This window comes from Labrus bergylta, chromosome 6 (assembly GCF_963930695.1).
Source record: "Labrus bergylta chromosome 6, fLabBer1.1, whole genome shotgun sequence".
In the NCBI taxonomy this organism is placed as follows: domain Eukaryota; kingdom Metazoa; phylum Chordata; class Actinopteri; order Labriformes; family Labridae; genus Labrus; species Labrus bergylta.
In genome coordinates this window covers 10,877,456-10,895,458 of record NC_089200.1, presented here as the reverse complement: position 1 = coordinate 10,895,458, position 18,003 = coordinate 10,877,456, and the positions used below count along the sequence as shown (strand labels likewise).

General features: G+C 40.2%; 1 protein-coding gene across 2 annotated transcripts in view; it reads right to left on the bottom strand.

Annotated features, from left to right (window-relative positions):
* fcho1 (FCH and mu domain containing endocytic adaptor 1) overlaps positions 1-18,003 on the bottom strand; it is a 52,742-nt gene that overhangs the window by 538 nt on the left and 34,201 nt on the right. For both annotated transcript variants that reach the window (XM_020656556.3, XM_029281419.2), the window contains 18 exons: positions 17,828-17,924; positions 17,466-17,577; positions 16,856-16,880; positions 12,337-12,397; positions 10,883-11,076; positions 10,353-10,377; positions 10,171-10,227; positions 9,034-9,085; positions 8,315-8,439; positions 6,309-7,391; positions 4,895-5,001; positions 3,975-4,170; positions 3,438-3,552; positions 2,865-3,020; positions 2,631-2,763; positions 1,985-2,181; positions 1,457-1,521; positions 82-249 (listed from right to left, as the gene is read on the bottom strand). In XM_020656556.3, coding sequence (XP_020512212.1) covers positions 82-249; positions 1,457-1,521; positions 1,985-2,181; positions 2,631-2,763; positions 2,865-3,020; positions 3,438-3,552; positions 3,975-4,170; positions 4,895-5,001; positions 6,309-7,391; positions 8,315-8,439; positions 9,034-9,085; positions 10,171-10,227; positions 10,353-10,377; positions 10,883-11,076; positions 12,337-12,397; positions 16,856-16,880; positions 17,466-17,577; positions 17,828-17,924 — 2,968 coding nt within the window. The remainder of the gene's footprint in view (positions 1-81; positions 250-1,456; positions 1,522-1,984; positions 2,182-2,630; positions 2,764-2,864; positions 3,021-3,437; positions 3,553-3,974; positions 4,171-4,894; positions 5,002-6,308; positions 7,392-8,314; positions 8,440-9,033; positions 9,086-10,170; positions 10,228-10,352; positions 10,378-10,882; positions 11,077-12,336; positions 12,398-16,855; positions 16,881-17,465; positions 17,578-17,827; positions 17,925-18,003) is intronic.

Sequence of the window (18,003 nt, the reverse complement as noted above, 5' to 3'; positions counted from 1 at the left end):
ATTAATACACATGCTTTGTAAGACTTGAATAAGTCCCTCTCAGAGACCATGGTCAGTCAGTGTAAGAAGAGGAAGTGTCACCTGTGGCGAATCTCTTCTTAACCAGTGACATGCGGTAGCGGCTGCCCACCAGCTCCACATCCATGCCTGACAGAGAGGCCCCCGAGCCAACAAACTGAACAGCCAGGCTGGGTGGAGGGCCACGGGGGACCTCCAGGCACTGCCAGCTGGCACACAGAGTCCCTGAGCCTGTGGCGCACACACACACACACACACACAGATTAACTTTACAGTCATGTGGAAAGATGGTAGTCTCTTCTTATAAAGCAAGTGTGTCAGGGCAGGCTTTAAAGTTTCAAGGTTCAGAGAAAAGAGAGATTAAAAACAAGTTAATAACAGTCGACAGAGCCTCTGTTTCTCTGAGAATGTAAACTTTACAAAGCAAACAAGAAAGCTCAAAACCAATAATCAGCAGAAACAGGACTGACGTCTCTTCAACAGCTTCACAACTCAACCACCCTCGAGGTGAAATGCTGATGAACAGGAAGAAGAGGAAGCAGCTTTGTCAAGCTCAGAAATATCTTCAACAGTTGACATGAGGTACAGATAAAGAAGTTTCTCTTGTGATTTAACATTTCAGATATAATCAATAAAGAAATGTCACTTTTAACCTAAAAGGGATGAACACTGTAAGAAAGACAGGGAGGAGTTATGGTGACCTTTCAGAGCTTTGTCATTGACTCACAAAACAGAGAAATGTTTTCAGCCTCTAACGTCCTTCCTCCCATCATCCATCACTGACATCTATGAACAGTTTCTTTTTTCTCTGTTCTCAGAGCCCAACGCTTCCCTCTGAGAACGTAATACATCTTTACACGAGAAAGAATTAGAATTAGAAATAAGAAATGTGCGTGTCTGATACAAAGAGGCACTTAAGTGAATGAAACCTTGAGATAAAGTGATATAATATTTGATTCATCTGAAGTTAAATTACAGCTGAAATAAGCTCTCTTATGAGAGGTTGAGAAGCAACAATCACCCTGACACTAATATAAAGGGAACATTTATGAGGTGCTTGTCTAGATGCATGCAGACAGACAGACACTTGCTATTTACTCCACGTCACAACACTAATGACAGCAGCTGCTACCAATGCTAATTCTGCACTGAAAAGCTAACTATACATTGTCAGACTTTTAGCTTTACCTTCAGAAATCCTGTAACAAACATTTAAATGACACATTTTCTATTTGTGTGAAGTGATAGAGCAGAATTCTCTGATTGTATTCTTTATTGATGAGGGAAATGTAGCTCTCCAGTGAATGCTTATGATAGACGTGGAACAGACTGAGGATAACCTCTCCTTGAGCCACATTCTGTTTTCAAACTCTCCTTGTTCAATGAGGGCTGAAAACATAAAAGCACAGAGATGAGAAGGGAGCAGAGGAGTTCTGACCTTTGCTGTGGTTGGTCGGGGAGAGGTTCGGGAGTTTCCAAAGTAGCCGTCTTTCTTCAGCGTTCCTACAAATAGAAAATATCAAACCAGCTTCTCAGTCCCCCCAGTTTGACGATCACAGACTACATGGACAGGATATGAACAAATGCAGTATACATACTCTACCATCTTTTATTTTATTAGCACTCATTTCTTTTTCTCTGTTCTTGTTGTAATTGACCCCGATGTTATTCTTCTCAAACTCATAAAAATAAACACAAAATACTCTTAGACCTGCTACAGCATGTTAACTGTTGTAATAATGCTAACATCTTGTTAGCATTATTTTGTCGTGGTGAATATTATCATGTTCTGTCATAAATGTGTATATGACTGTAATGCTGGTTTCAAATGTTTAGACTCGTTTTAGTAATACCTCATCAAATATTTTTGACATTATATTTTCTCTCTATTCATCTAAATCTGCTCAATTACTAATTAAAGGTTAAATACAGGATCAACAGTGAACAGAGGCTGCTCATGTCTCACCAGGACGCAGGAGGCTGACACTGCAGGTCGGTGGCCGTGTGGTCTAGCGGCAGCAGCACCTGGACTGCGGTGAGCTGGGTGGAGGGCGCAGTGGCGGGGCAGCAGTGGTAATCCAGGGACACCCGGGTCACTGTGCCGCTGCGCTGACACTCTGCAGACAGCAGGAGGGGAGCCCGACCCGGGTCCTGAGACGACACCTGAGGAGGCCAGGGCAGGATTGGTGTCATCTTTAGGTCATGTCAAGCTTAATCAACTCATATGAAGGAATTGGTTTAATGTGATCAACACTTTGGAGAGACTTTCAGAAAATGAAAACAAAGTTGTCCAAAAGGAAAAAAACAAGATTCAAAAAACTTCTGATGAATAAGCTTTCCAATAAAAAAAATAAAAAAGGGAATGAAGACGAACTTGGGCTAAAAATATAGCTTCTATCAAATCATTAGTTCATCTCTTAGGCCATTAAAACAAATTGTCAATATTAAATGTTTATTGACAAAAATACATTTAACCATCTTCATCCTATACCTGGATTGTATAGAATATATTAGAAATATTATAAATTATACAAGGATGGTCAAAATTTGAATTGAGATCAGCCCATATGAGCAAAAGATAAGGGTCATGAAGAACCTCTTTGGATCCTCACCTGATATTTAAGAAGGCCGACGTTGTAGTACGAGGCCTGAGGGTTGAGTTCAGCCTCCCTCTGCAGAAAGAGCTGCAGGGCCTGCATGTTGAACCAGAAGTCTCTGGTGTCTGGGTCACTCTGAGACGGGTCGCTGTAGAGACACAGAAACGAAACGGGAATGATGTGTTCAGTCTAAACAAAAAGAAAAGAAATAAAACCCAGATGTGACTGAACTCAAAGAGGGCTGCTGACCTGTAGAGCAGCTTCTGATTTGGCAGGAAGTGATCGATCTTTGAGATGTTGACCAGTCTGAAGCTGAGCACGGGAACATTGGGGTTTGCTGTGAAAATGCGAGTGATGCCCGCAGGGAAGGACATAGTCAGGTCGCCTGTGATCTTCACAAGACATCTGGAGAGAGAAGAAAACAAACAAACCAAGTTCAAATGAATCCTGTTAACTCTGTGGTTCTGTTCAAGATGTAAGTTGACAGTAAAAAAAGGTTCCTCCACATCTTTTACTTTTAGCTGGCAAGGAAAGTTCTGTTTACAAATACTCTACATGACAAACTGTTAGTTCATTTTATTTCAACACCTTAAATTGTAACTCCATGTAAATACAACGTTTAACCTATGTGAAATATGTTTTTAATGCAACTATGTAATTTACTTCTGTCCTATTTTTAAAGTGGAAATGAGGTGTAACAAATAGAGAATAAACTAGACAATAAAGGAAAAAAAGTCAATAAACTAGAACTAAACCAAAGCAGTGCAGCTTCACAGCAGAGTGTCGATTTGATGTGAAAAGAAACAGTTGCATCCTGCTCACCGGTTGTGTTGTCCACCTTTGAAGTAGGCGTTAATATACTCAGTTATGGCTGCTGCTACGGGCCAGGCCTCCTGTGTGCTCAGAGAGATGGGACTGGGACCTCGGGAGAGGTGCACTGCACAGAACAAAAGTGAAACATCAGAGGCGGCTGTTGATAGTCTGAGTTTTATGTGTTTAATTTATGCTTGAAGAAGAGTCATTTGGAAATATGTTTAACTTTCTTTTTGATGAGAATAACAAAACTCGTATAACTTCATAATAAATATGAAAAGACCAGCAGTTTAAGATTTGCTCAGTTCAGATATCAGAAACAGCTGGCCAGGTTCTTTCTGAAGGTAACAAAGTGCCTGCACCTTTAAAGCTTCTTTAATATGTTCTAATAATATTCAAGAGTCAAAGCAACAAATTGCATCTTAACTGTTTTTGTTCATGCTGAAGCTTTATATTAACCATACAGACATGAAGCTGGTATCAATCTTTTCATCAATCTTTTTCAACTCATTCTCTGGTAATGTAAGTTTATGTGCTGAGGCTTACACGGCCTTTGTTGGTGGTCCTGGTGCTGGAAGGGCAGCGGTGAGACTTGTCCTGGTCTGGCAGGACTTGGAGCTTGGTTCTGACCCACCCAGTCAGTGTCCCTGGCCTGAGGCCCCCACTCACTGGGACTGGAGGAGGAGGAGGAGGTGAGGGAAGGGCTGGGCTCCGGCAGCGGGGAGGAGCATAGAGAGCGGGACTGATGCAGGGACAAAGAGTTTCAATATGTAATTACCTGGGCGACCAGAGATCTACATTCACATACAACTGTTACCACTTGTTCAGTTCAGTTTGATTTCAACGTTAAATTTAAAGGATAAATATCAGTAGATATACAGTATTAACTGAATTACAATGTTCCTCATGAACATTGAAAAGTGTAGGATTGAAACAGCAAAGGGTTTTTACTTTACACACAGTTGTTCTTCATCTAAAACGTTTTGCCCTGTGGCAGGTTCTCTCTCTACTGTTGATGTCCTTCATATCTAAATAAGACAACAATTGGTCTGTTAGGACAAAAAGTGGGATTTAAAAAAAAAAAAAGCTGTGGTTTAAGAGTCACAAAAAGTTAAAGTTCCTATGAGGAACTTTAGGTCAGTGTTGATTTTGGCATCGTTAGCTGTTAGCTACATTTTGTACAGTGTAAGTAGTGATTTCTTACAAATAAATCTAATCCTGCTTTCTTATAAATGTACCACTCAGTATTTGTTGTGAAAATGTATAAAAGGCTGTTTCTTCAGCGTGCTGTAAATCGTCTCATCTTGCCTCTGATGGTCTTATTTTCTTTCAAAGGTCATAAAGAGGCCACAGTATACATTTTTCCTCTGTTTCAAAACAAGTTAATAATTCCTGTCATACAAAATGTACTGCAGAATAAGAATTCATTCAATTAGCCGAGGTGTTGACATGTGATCAATACTCACTCTCTCACAGCCGCTGAGTCGGCTCGAAGTCCTCTTGGCTCGGGTCGCTCTCTGAGGAGCAGCTGACACCACTTCAGTCGTCTCCTGTCGGAAGTTGTGCTTGGACCCTTTCAAATACATAGAAACACAAAGTGACTCAAAGCTGATCTGAATCACACAGTTAAATGGAAGTAAAGAAACAACCTCTGAAATCAATCAAAGACAGCCAGAGACAAACTAAACCAGACACAGTGACAGAACCAGCTGGAACAAATCCCAATTCTATTTGTACTGGTGTGTGAATTTAGCTTCATGTTGCTATCTGAGAAAACATCAGAGAGAAGAACATCTTTAGAGAAGTCATTTCCTGCACTAATTTCAAGTGTTTTTATTCATTTGTATTAATGTCTGATAACAGGGTCCAACAAGAATTATTATTATGTCAGAAAAAGGAATACACTCTTTTAGGGATTTTGTGTTTCTTTAAGATCCAGAGTTTTTCCTCTGATGGATTTGTAAGACTTTTTGATTTGTCAAAACTTTGCTGTAGCTGTTTGTCTCTTAGACAAATAATAATAGAATACACAGATTCATATATTAATATTCATTATAATATATTCATCATTATATATGATTGATGACAGAAACCATGCAAGGCTGCAGGTAACAGTTTGCTTGCATCTTCAGCCCGTTGTTTCATATTTGAGTCATATTTGTGCTGAATCCGGTAATATATCTGTACCATGTCAGAGGAGAGAGGTTGTTTAGCACCCTCTGTTTGTAAACAAACGCACGTTGTCTAAACGGGGGAGGCGTAACAACACTACATGTCTACGTGTCTTTCAACAGTGCAGTTACACTCAGAGACATTCGGGGGGCGCCAAAGTGCACCAAACTGAATTCCTACATATTGTTGCTTTAAATGTAATGTAAAGAAAGTGACTGATGTGAATTAAAAGGTTATTTATAATGTAGTTAGAAGTCTTTTAATTTCATTAATTAGTAAACTAAACATCTCGTGTTTTATGCAGCTTATTTCTATTCATCCATTTATTTTCTAATATTTTACACCATGTTTAACAATTATTTCTTATACCTCAGCATAATAGTTCAATCCCTGATTTTTTCGGGTAATTTAGAAAAGAAAACAGTCGGCTGTTCATTGTGATAGGCCAGACCATGACATGACCTGCTGCCATTGTCCACACTGATGATGTAAATAAAGCTTATTTCCCTGTTTGTTTTGCGCTTTTGCAACTCTGCGGATAGCAAATAAACAAGATGAGGTTTCGAGAAAACAACCATAATGACTTATCACCCCGGTAGAGTAAGGAGTAAATAAAAATGAATGGATGGATGTCCGCTCAGGGCTTCCATAGACATGTGCCAACCTATTAAAAACATTAGTTCCACTCTAAAAGGAATAAATCATTACCTTTGTGGGAGCTAACGCCGCACGGGATCTGAGAGTTTATATCCAGGCAGTCCTGATCTTTGTCTGTGGAGAAACACAGATCCTCCTGCGGTCCTGAATGCCTCGTGAGTGGAGGGGCATTCCGACGTGGCTCACTTTCTGATGATCGATGTTTCCTCCTCTCTCCTCCAGCTCCTCCGTCTCCTTTCCCTCCTCCCTCCTGTGTTTTGGAGACTCCTTCACTGAACGGGTTGTGGAGAGAGTTCCAGTGCATCAGCTCCTTCTTGGGCTGAGTCGTGGGCAAAGAGCTCGAGTTAGCTTCGAGTCCGAGTCTGTTGTTGTTGTTAACGCCAACAATGCTGCTGCTGCTGCTGCTGCTGCTGCTGGGTGGAGGGATCAAACCAGCTGCTGCAGCCATTGACGACTGGTGTGTCGGGCTGCCAATCATTGTGATCGCAAACGGGTCATCAGATGTAACAGGAGGCGGGAGGCTGCGGTCCCGCTTCCTGTCTCTGTCTTTACGGTGAGAGGAGGATGAAGAGGAGGATGAAGAGGAGGTTGGGAATTTCTTGGTGTCGGGGAGAGTCATGGAGAACGGATCCCCTCGCACCTCTATCCCCCTCCCCTCCTGTTTTTGACGAGGTGGTGGGCGGGACCAAGCGTCAGACAGGTTTATGGTCTCCTGGGTGACAGTTCTATCAAATGCAGCAAGGAAGGGGTCCTCAGGGGGGATGTGTTTACAGTTCCACACTGATGACTCCATCTCAGGTGGCGGGAGGGACTGGGGGAAAGCAGGGAACCGGGTGGATGACGGGTCCATGTCTTGGGGGACACGAGAGGGACGAGAAGGGGCGACGGACCAGACGCTAACAGGGTCTTCCTGTGGGTGAGGACTCCAACCAGGGGAGGGGTCCCGCAAAGCAGAGAGGAAAGGATCGGCAGGTCGTCCCAGCGTCTGAGTCTGTTCTTTACTCTGTGTCACGGGAGGCCAAGCGGCCCAACCCACCGGCTCAGGAGACGGCCCCAGGGTTTGATGGGAAGGTGAGTCCAAGCCAGAGTCCTCAACATTCTCCGGAGAGGAGGAGTCTGACGAGAAGGCAGCATCTGACATAAACGTTAAACACAGAACAAGATACCAGTTAAAATAGTCAAACACCACTGTACCAACCTTGATTCACCTTATTGGCCAAAATGTCACAATATTTATTTATGTTTTTGATTTAACTATTGAAAAAGTCCAGGTCTCTTAAAAGTTCTAGATTCACATTTGCAGATTATTAAAAAAAAAAGCTCAGAGAGTCCAAAGGAACCACTTTTGTGTTACAAGTGACTTTTTTTTTTCCATTACTGACCTCTTAATGATACGATAGACTTTATTGTCCACTTGGGGAAATTTGTCTTGGAAATAAAAACAATAGTAACAAACACGATCCACATGTAAACAGAAAATCCCATACACATGTGCATAACCAGAACATAAGAGAAAAATAAAAATAGCTAAGAAAATGTAAACTCATACGAACACCACGACACTATTGCACAACCCATACTAAAATCTTTTTGAGTCCATATCCAAGATACATCAGGAAGCTAATCCATTCTGCTACTACTAACTAGTAAATTCTGAAAAATAAATTATTCATGTGACCTTCAGTGTGCATAGAAAATGTTTAGAAACCTCTTACCTTTTTCATATGTCTATTGGTGAACTGGGTCTGCATGTTATTGCATTTTCTTGTGATTTTATTTTCTTATGTTGAGAATGTTAAGTTAGTTAGTTAGCTGAAAAAAGTTCCAACCCCAGTAAAAACCATTATTCAAAATCTACTCACTCACCAGTTTAGTGCGAGTGACCTGACAACAAACCTGACCTAATTACAGAGTCTGGTCTTTTTTTGAGACACAAGGCTGAAAGGAGAGTTTTAGCAAATCTGGACTAGTTTTAAAGTTGTTAAACGAGGGAATATCATCTCGTATTTAGAATACAAGTCAAAAAATATATATTTGAACAAAACAACAGTTCTTACATTCAGAAACTCCAAACGCGCTCTGCTCTCTGAGATGTTCACGACCATCAAAGCTCTTGGACTTGAACGCTGATTCAAGCGGAGGACCAAACAGACTGTCTGAACCCGACACAGTCGAACTCAGCCTGATGGAGAACAAGGAGACGGGACAGACAAATCAGGGAGAACAGAGGAATGATATAAGGAAGAGGAGGAGGAAGAGGGGGAGGAGAGGAAATAAGTATGTGAAGTGAGAGCACAGAGTGGGAGACGAGGGAATTGAAGGTTTGACGGGGCAGAATGGGGATAAAACCATCAAACCATGAATCCTGATTGTTTTTCATTTATTTCTTCTGACTTTCTGAAAAGCTCAACTTGTATGGGTAGGCATTTATTCTCAAGTATTCTAAAAATGTAATAAATAAATAAGCTCTCTTTCATTTTCAGTTCCCTCGCCTTTGCTGTTTTCAAGTTGAAATTGAAATGATCATGATTGGAGTGGCCTTAATTCAACAATGTTGTTTTGTTGTATGAAACTGTGTGAAGACATTCTTTTTTTGAGATGAGCAACAGGGTATAGGAAAATTGGAATATTGACAGCATAAAGTCTGTGAGGAGGAAACTTGAAGAGCTTCATATTTCTGAGAAGGCCACTGATGACGCAGTTAAGCTTCCAAAAATGTCTCTCTCTGAATCACTCAGAGAAAAGACTTAGAGAAGAAAGGACTGAGCCATCTCACCTGCTGTGATCAGGACTGGAGGTGGACCTGCGTAGGCCCTCCTGATCTCCATCTGTAAAGAACACACACACACACACACAATGAGAGACAGTGAGTCACTGCTGTGGATGCTCCCTAATCAGAGCTAATCAGCGGCACGGTGTTCTTTGTCAGAGTGCTGACAGGAGGCTGAGATTGAGCGAGAGAGACCAGCATGAGGGAGAGGGAGACCCATCAGCCATTAACTTCTCTGTGATAAATACCAGCAATTAGCCTGGTTCACTCAGCTACAGTCACTGCTGCTGTCGCTGTAGAGTTACTGCTTTAATCAGACGCTAATCGTTAATCCTGCCACTTCTGGATTTAAGAGAGAGACTCCTCACTGCTGTGTAGCAGCAGGTTGTAGCCTCCCACTCCTGCCTCACCAACAGGTAGCTAACGAACCTGTTCCAATAAAACAAGCTGTGGAGCATGAGCAGAGGTCGTGGGTGTGAGTAGTGGAGGTTGGCTGTTAAAGTCAAATTAGCCAAGATTGAGATTTGCTGTCCAGAGTAACACATGGGGATAAACAGGCTGGAGGGAGAGATGCTCTAAACTTGAATTATCATTTAAATCCTGAGAGAAGCTTGTTGGAGAAATAGTTTTCATCCTTTTCCATACTGACAGGATAATAATCTAAAACCCCTATTAATGGTATAAATCAGAGACTGTATCAAAGAAGGGACGTAGCCACTGTAAATTCAATGTAATGGTTTGTAGATTTAGGTTTTGAAGCCTTGTAGTTGGGATTTTGTCTTTTGCCAGCTTGATTTTTTTGGTTGATAAGTTGTGCTTTCCTATAGCATAACCTATTTTCTCTTCAATTTAAATCTTAATGGATCCATTTTTTACAAAGTTTAAATCATGCTGTATTGAAGAAGACCTTCAAGTATTGATTGTCATCTTAAACTTATTAGAAAAATGTTCACAGGCTTTTTTGTTATTTTATTTTATCAAGCTTCATAAACTGGACTTCTTTTGCAACCAGTCGTCCCCCCCTGCTGGCCATTATAAAGAATGCAGGTTTAAGCAACTTCAACACCAATTGATGAATGATTATCTTTGAAAAAACAAAAAAGTAAAAAGTAAAAAGTAAAAAAAGACTGTAGTCTGACTCACCCCTGTGGGAGGCTCCCTCGCCCTCTTCTGAGCGACCTCCTGCTGTACTCGAGGTTCCTGCAGACACAAAACTACTTCAGACGTCTGCACTTCAACACTTCACAGGAAGGAGTTTTCAGCAAATAAAGAAGTACTCCCAAAAACTGCCCCAAAAACAATCAGACCCATTTGTGTGAACTTACGGGAGAGATGCCGCTTGACTGACACCTGAGAGTCAAAAGAGGAAGAAAAGATTTGATCAATAGAGTGAATTTATGTCAAGGTGAAATATTGAAGGGGGATGTTATTCTGTATTTTTCATTTCTGTCTCAGTTTGGTTGATAGTAAAGTGAAAAGTGCTAGTTTGAGATTCTTCAGCTACAGTTAACATACATTTGGAGCCCTAAAGAACATTCAATCAGCATGTTTGAGGTTTTAGAATTAACTTTGAATACTAATTCAGGCTCCACCTTCCCAGAAGAAACACTCTTTGGTTTTTATTTAATTCATGAGAATGTGCATACAACATACAACAAAAGGTAACCAAGGTAAGCCATTAAGTCAGATCTGAGCTCATTTCTTATCATAAGTAGTTGAAGTTGTAAATTCAGGAAAAGTTCAGATCTAATTTTGAGACTCATTCTCCAACCTGACCATAAAACAGTTGAAGATTTTTGTACCTTCTGAGTATCATTGAAAACAAAGAGAATGTGACAGAAAACAAAAAGGCCACCTGCTGTCGAACTGCTCTGTTTGGAGGCAGGGTGAGCGCCCCGATGGTGGCTTTCAGCTCTTTCTCCGTGGCAGCAGAGTTACTGCGATTGCTGCTGGCGACTGGTCTGATCTGGATGTGGAACTTCTTCGGCTCCTCATCATCGAAGTCTGAGTCACTGGAGTAAAAGTTGTTGTCCTTCTCCTCAGAGCAGCGTACACACAGACAAGTTGGTCAAGGAGAAAAAGCTACTGTACTGAATGAAAAGCCATGACGTGAATTTAATAGACATCCTAACAATAGACTCTACAGTTTTATTTTAAGTTCTCATTAATTTTATTTGATATCATTTTAAAAGTAGACTAATGTAGACATTTTATTGTGTCTTTTTTTACTTAGAGAGATCATTTGATTCACTGCATTCTGTGAGTTGTAGAGAATAAAATTAAGGGCATTGCTCTGAGTTTTTTTTATTTAAAATTTGATTCTTAAATACTGTCAGTTTTACTTTAGATACCTTATTGAGCTATTATGGGCAAAAAATGCTGAATGCCTAAAAGACAATCAAGTGTCTCTGCTTATCCCTGTTTAATATTTCTATTAGGACAAACAGGATGACTTCCCTTAAGAGCATGGAAAGTAAGATTGATTCAATGTAAGATTGATATAATAAGGGCAAAAGAGAATAGCAGGCTGCGATGCAACACAGAAATGTGCAAAAAAATTAAAGAGGCAGAAGCAGCACAGAGAGAGCTGGAGGTGAGAGTTGCAGAGCTGCCATCTTCCTCAATGAAAGTCTTCTGCCCTTTCAATGTCTCTGGCCTCAGATGCACACAGGGTGTGTTCTTGGGTTGTGAAAGGACATCTGCAGTTTGAGTGCCTTGAGCATGAAAAATCTATTCTGAGCAAGGGGGGGGACAAAGTCAGGAAGCGTTGTAATCCCAGAGCTGTCAGGACTGAGAGTTATAGCTGATAAATAGATCAGGTGCAAAAAGTCAGAGCATGGAGGGTTAGCTTAGCAGGATGATTCAACACAATCCCCTGTCTGTGCAGGAATATACAGTACCTTGGGTGTATCAAATGATGGGGAGGGTTTCAGTGATTTGCACAGATAAATAGGATAATGATCTCTATAACTTTGTGGTTCTGCAGTTGATGAGGCCGTGAATGAAGGCGTTTGTGAAATCAACTCTCACCTCCCACCTTCTGATTACACCTCATTTCAAAGTCCTTTCAACACCATGAGGAACATCTTTAAAAAGACTATTCAGCACACTCATGTGTTCTAATTTGGTGCTAACTGCATTTCTCAAGTGTGGAAGTCATTTTGCAGTAAACTTTATAATGAGCTACGACTATAAAAGGATTTTTAATTAAGGAATAAAAGGTTAACACTTGTTAAATATGTAATTATGAACCCAGACCCCCATTTATGATTTATTCTGACTGAACGTGTCCAAGCAGAAAAAGGATATCATTCTGAGTACTATCAGCTCGGATGACAAATCCTTCATCGTCTACGTCCAGGGGTGAATTCTATATGAATGGGAACACACACACACACACACACACACACACACACAGAAAGATAGAGTCAGACACCAGCTGCAACAAGGAGTCAAATGGTACTTCAGGCACATATCTCACACACAGAAGCGCTTCGTCATAGAGTGTAACTCAGCACTCAGCCTACACGGAGAGCTCTATGAGTGTGTATACAGACACTAGGAGTATAGTAAGTGTGAGTCAGTGAACACAACTGTTGAACATAAAACTTCACATTACAAGTCAAACAAAGCCGTCTTCTAGAGCTACAAGTGTCTTTTCAGTTGGATTGAAATCTTCCCATTAAGCCAGCTACTGAAGTCACATGATCCACACAATAAGAGACATGAGGAGGGCCAGACCTACCAAGCAGCCAAAGGGGTGAGTTATTTTTAGACTCAGTACGTAGATACACACACACACACACACACAGACGGTATTTGATAGGATCAGATTTCAGTAAACAGATCTACAGGACGTGGGAAGTGTAACTGCAGCAAATGAGGATGTTTACTCCACAGGTGACAGAGAAAGAACATTTGATAAAGTATTCACTCTGACTAACGAATGAATAACGGTATGATCAGATCATAACAGTGAAATCAATCAATCTTCTTGTCTCTCATGTCTCTGAGTTAAATGATGACGTCATCCCAAATGTTATTGTTCTTGTTATTAATGTTGTCTGTCTTGTTCTTCCCTTTGTTATTGGTATTTTTACATGGTAAAGTCTGATTTTATACAAGGTTTGGTTCACGTTTCATACTATATTGTGGCCATAATATTGTGCTTATGTATCTATCTTTATTTTCTTGTTTCTTTTAAATATTTATTTCAGTATTTATATTGTTCATTTTGGTAATTGGGAAGTTGAGGGGCCATGATTTCATGTTAATGATCTTCATTATGAGCACATTTGCAATGATCTAAATGTATTAAGTCTATTTTTCTTTCTATTACTGGTTATAACGTCGGTTTTAAAACACACACACAAACAGTTGCATTCATCCATGCACACATGCGTTGAATTGTAAAAACAAACATTATTTCTCTTATTCCAGGTACCGTCCATTCTGAAATTTGTCAGCTTATTATTTTACTGGCTTTGGTCTTGCTAGATTCAGAACCTGCCTTCCTGCCCCTGCCTGTTCCTTACTCGAGGATTATTGCATTAAATTAAAGCATTGGAGGTTGTAGATGCTTTGACTGATGACTTTTCTGCTCTGTGACTCTGGATGTGTGGATCTGTGATTGTTAGTGTTCTGTGTTTAATGTCTGTAACTTGTTAAGTGTTCTTCTGCCTGTCTTGGCCAGGTCACTCTTGTTAATAAGCGTTTTGATCTCAATGAGGTTTTCCTGGTTAAATACATTTAAAACAAAAATAAATATCAAATTCAGGCTCTTGGAGGAATAAACTGTGATGAGAGAATGGGTTAAGGCTGTACGTAGTGTCCACTGTACATTATTCTGTTTCCCTGTTTATCTTGTAGTATTTTCAAACATAGTAAAAATTTAATTGAGAAAGTGTTTTGCTAATTAAAAAAACATTTAGAAATTAAACAAAAGTGCATTAAAGTCCGCTACAACTTTCGGAATCAAAAGGTTTTTATAACAATGTGACAATCTGAAGGAGGGAGCTCGTATGAATCAAACTACAGAGAAACTTAAACTGACTGATTGTAGATCAACTCGTCTTCACTTTCCGCTCACAGTTAAGCCATCTTGTAACTTCACAGTTTTTATCACCTCTCCAAGTGTTAATTTAGGTGTTTATAGATGTTTCCCAGTGAAGAGATCTAATAAGTCATTGTACACGTCTTGTTTTTCAAGAAGCAGCTGACAAAATAACCATTACCATGTTCAGTGTAGAGGGGGCATTGACTGCGTCAGTGAATGTAAACGGTGATGCAACATGTCCTGAAAGGTGACCGCAGCAAACATTACAAGCATCTGAGGAACGTGATGCCCTTCAAAGTGTAAAATAGCAGCACCAGATCTGTGATCTGCTGTTTACTTTCCTCTTACACAGCAGGCTGTTAACACTAGAACGACCGGCATTCTATCACTACTAGAAAGGCCATAGCGGTCACTTTGACTGTTTACGAATTATTTGCATATCATTTCAATAATCAATATCAAATATAAGAATAAATGGATCTGTAATGTTGTGAAAGGTATAATAAACTTCAGGACACAAACATTAAATTCTAATGAATTTGAAATTTGAATAGTTTATCGACAACCACGGGAACAGCAGCCGGCGTTTTTTGCAAATGGGAATGATCTCTGTACCATTTTCAGGTTCAATCTCAGAACCAGTGTCAGATGAAGAGAGACCAGAAGACATCACTTTCCGTATCCGAACCTGCGCCTCCATCAGACTCTGCCTCATCAAGGCTCTGGAGCCTCTGTGGCAGCAATCCTTCACCTTCCTGACATTTTGTTCTATTCTGTTCTAAATCAGATCCTAATTTACTCTATTCTGCCTTTTCAATGTTGATTAATTCAAATGTATGTCTCCTATTCTTTCTATATGGTTTTAGGCGGGTAAGCTTTCTTTCCACCTTGGCTCGAGCGTTATAAACAATAGTTGCTAGGCAACAGCGATGCGCACCTTCAAGTAGTGGTGGGCGATATAACGATCTTAGATCGTGAAGGATTTTAACTGGCTGATGATCTGCCAAAGCAGAGAGATCGTAGAACCGGACTAATGTGTTTATTCTATCATGCTGCAGTTTACGCTCCGACACAGACCGCAGCGGTGAAAACGAAACTTAAAAGTAAAGTCTGCAAAAACAACTTCATCTCAGTTATATGCAACTGTTCTGATATTTTTCCAAACCGACACGCTGTGAGCAACAGTTAACTTATCTGCATAGTGTGCACAGTTAAGATTAGTCTACATCTCGGATAGCGACACGGAGAGACGTTAACAGTCAGAGACAGACAGGGCGGAGCTCAGACAGTCAGTGCAGATATAACCCTGGTGTTTAAAATGTTGCTGTCGGTGTTTTCTGCTCTCTCTCGGTTTTTCAAAGTTACTATCATCCTCTCCACCCAAAGCTCACCTGTTGTGATAGCTGAATTTATAGGGATTAGGCTAAACAATGTTACAAAGCAGCAGGCAGGTGAGAGTGAGTAACCATGGTGACTGTCTGTCTGTCAATCAATCAACGATGTCCCGCCCCCTCTATGAATTAAACTCTTCAGTAAAACTTACTTTGATCATGTGTCACAGAATTAACACATTTTGTATTATGTTTGATTATATATAAACTAAACTAAAGTTAGTCCAATGATGTCATAAAAAAACAACAAATGCAGAGCCTGTATGAAGCTCCAGCTGTAGGAACTCTGCAGGGCTAAAATAGAACAGAAACACAAGAACTCAAAGTCTACATGTTTTTAAATGAATGTATCACTGCATGAAAATGTTCCTGATGAACATAAAAAGAGGACACATAACTAAATCATAATTTCAAAGTGGTGAGGAAAACCTTCAAATTGTGCATAAATATTGATCAAATTGAGGGAAAGAGATTTCTGTTGCTAAAGATGTTCTGGGTGAGACCTCCAGACCTCCTACAAAGATGTTTTTCAAATAGATTAAACTTGTCTGCACAGTTTTTGTGCATTTAAAAACATTATACAGGTAAATAAGTTTGCTTGAACTGGTCAGCAACTTACAAATTTCTCTAAACAGTATGAAAAACATTGTGATAAAATCGTGATCTTGCCAAAAAAAAATCGTGATATGATATTTTTCCCATATCGCCCACCTCTATCTTCAAGAGCGGGAAAAAGTAGCGAATACTGAAATGATACACTGGCTATAATGCATGCAGTCAATATGACCGCTATGGACTTTCAAGGTAAAAATACTCAAAACTATTTTATGTTTTGTGTTTTTGATAAAATAACAATGCTAGAATAAAATATAGACACATTTAGGAAAAGTCATGGTCCTGTAGTTACATAGGTTTTATTTTAAGTAAGTTATTACATTGCAAAATCAAAAAACAGTCAAAATGACTGCCTTGGTCTTTCTAGTGTTAAATAGCTATATGGCAACACACACACGTGCTCTCTCTCTTATACACAGCTTGAACACATGCAGACATAAATACAAACACAATCTCATAGAGTTACGCACTTCCCCTCTGGCTGCCAAAGTTTATCAGAAAACATCGACTCAAGAAGTACCGGAATAAACCTGGGAAATCCCACACCGGCAGAATGTCAATAACACACTCTCATGATTTCCTGCTCACTTTGCTACAAACTTTAACACATGACGCTCTTTCCATCCTGCCCATAAACCCACTCTCTTCTCACTGTGCAGAAGAGCTGGAAACCACAGAAGTCTGCAGCAACAACTGAATCTTTGGGAGTCTGACAGGACTGATAATCAGGGGGGGATTTAGGGAGTCAAATTTTTTTCATACTTACAAGTGCTTCTGTCACAGCTGAGTCTCTGCAAATACAAAAACAAACACATTATTTAACAGCTTCATTCTGTAGTATCTGAAGATTAAAGCAACGATTACAGATCAAGATGTATTAGACAACAGCTACTTTTGACAAAGATATTTGATTGGACAAGAGGCATTCAGTGAGTGCTGATACAGAGCATAAACACACAGAGACTTTTCACTATGTGTATCACTCCATCTCAGCCAGGCATACTGAAGACTGGTTATTAATATTAAAGCAGACAGAGTTTGTCTTTGTTAATTGATCTGATACCTCAGAACCACACAACAGACTTTAATTTCTTTATATCATAATTTAAAACCCACAATGAAATGTACATAAATCTCTCTGTGGTTAACATGGGGAAGAATCAAAGTAGCAAGAGTGTAAGACAATGCCGCTCGAAAAACTGTTTTAAAAAAGCGATATCTCACTCAAGGCCCAATCACAGCAGTGCTGATATTCAGTACATTGCTCCCTCTCCAATGGGATATTGCTAATTAATATCAGGGCTTGATTCTGTGTGTCTGTGTGTGTGTGTGTGTGTGTGTGTGTGTGTGTGTGTGTGTGTGTGTGTGTGACTCACGTAGAGTCTGGCTCCTTGTCCCTCTTGCCGAGCCCGGGGATCCTGAAGGCTTTTGCGCGACTCTTCTTCCCACCTTCAGGAGCTGTCATGTACTCCTCAAAACCAACCAGAGCTGCAGATGTGAATGAATAAAAAACATAAACACAAACACACATGTGCACCGAGGCTCTTTGAGGAAGTCAGATCACTCACTCACTGTTATAATTTGTCACAATGAATTATTCCGCCTCCACAATACTGTTTGGAGTGTGGGTGTTTTCATATTCGTATTGTTATGCAAGCTGCTCATTTTGTGTGTTTATGCTTTAACTTTACTCCAACTGGAAACCACCCAAAATATAATCCCACTGAGCTCACTGCACCTGGCCTGTCCTTGCCCGTGCCTTTCTGCTCTGCAAATTTCTGGATAAGGTTATCGATGCCGATGTTTTCCACATTCTGCTTGAACTCCTCGTGGACCTGCAGCAAAGCAGAAGAACAATGAGTATTAGGTTCTTAAAAAAGCAAGTAATGTCCATGAAGAGGCTGAGAAAATAAC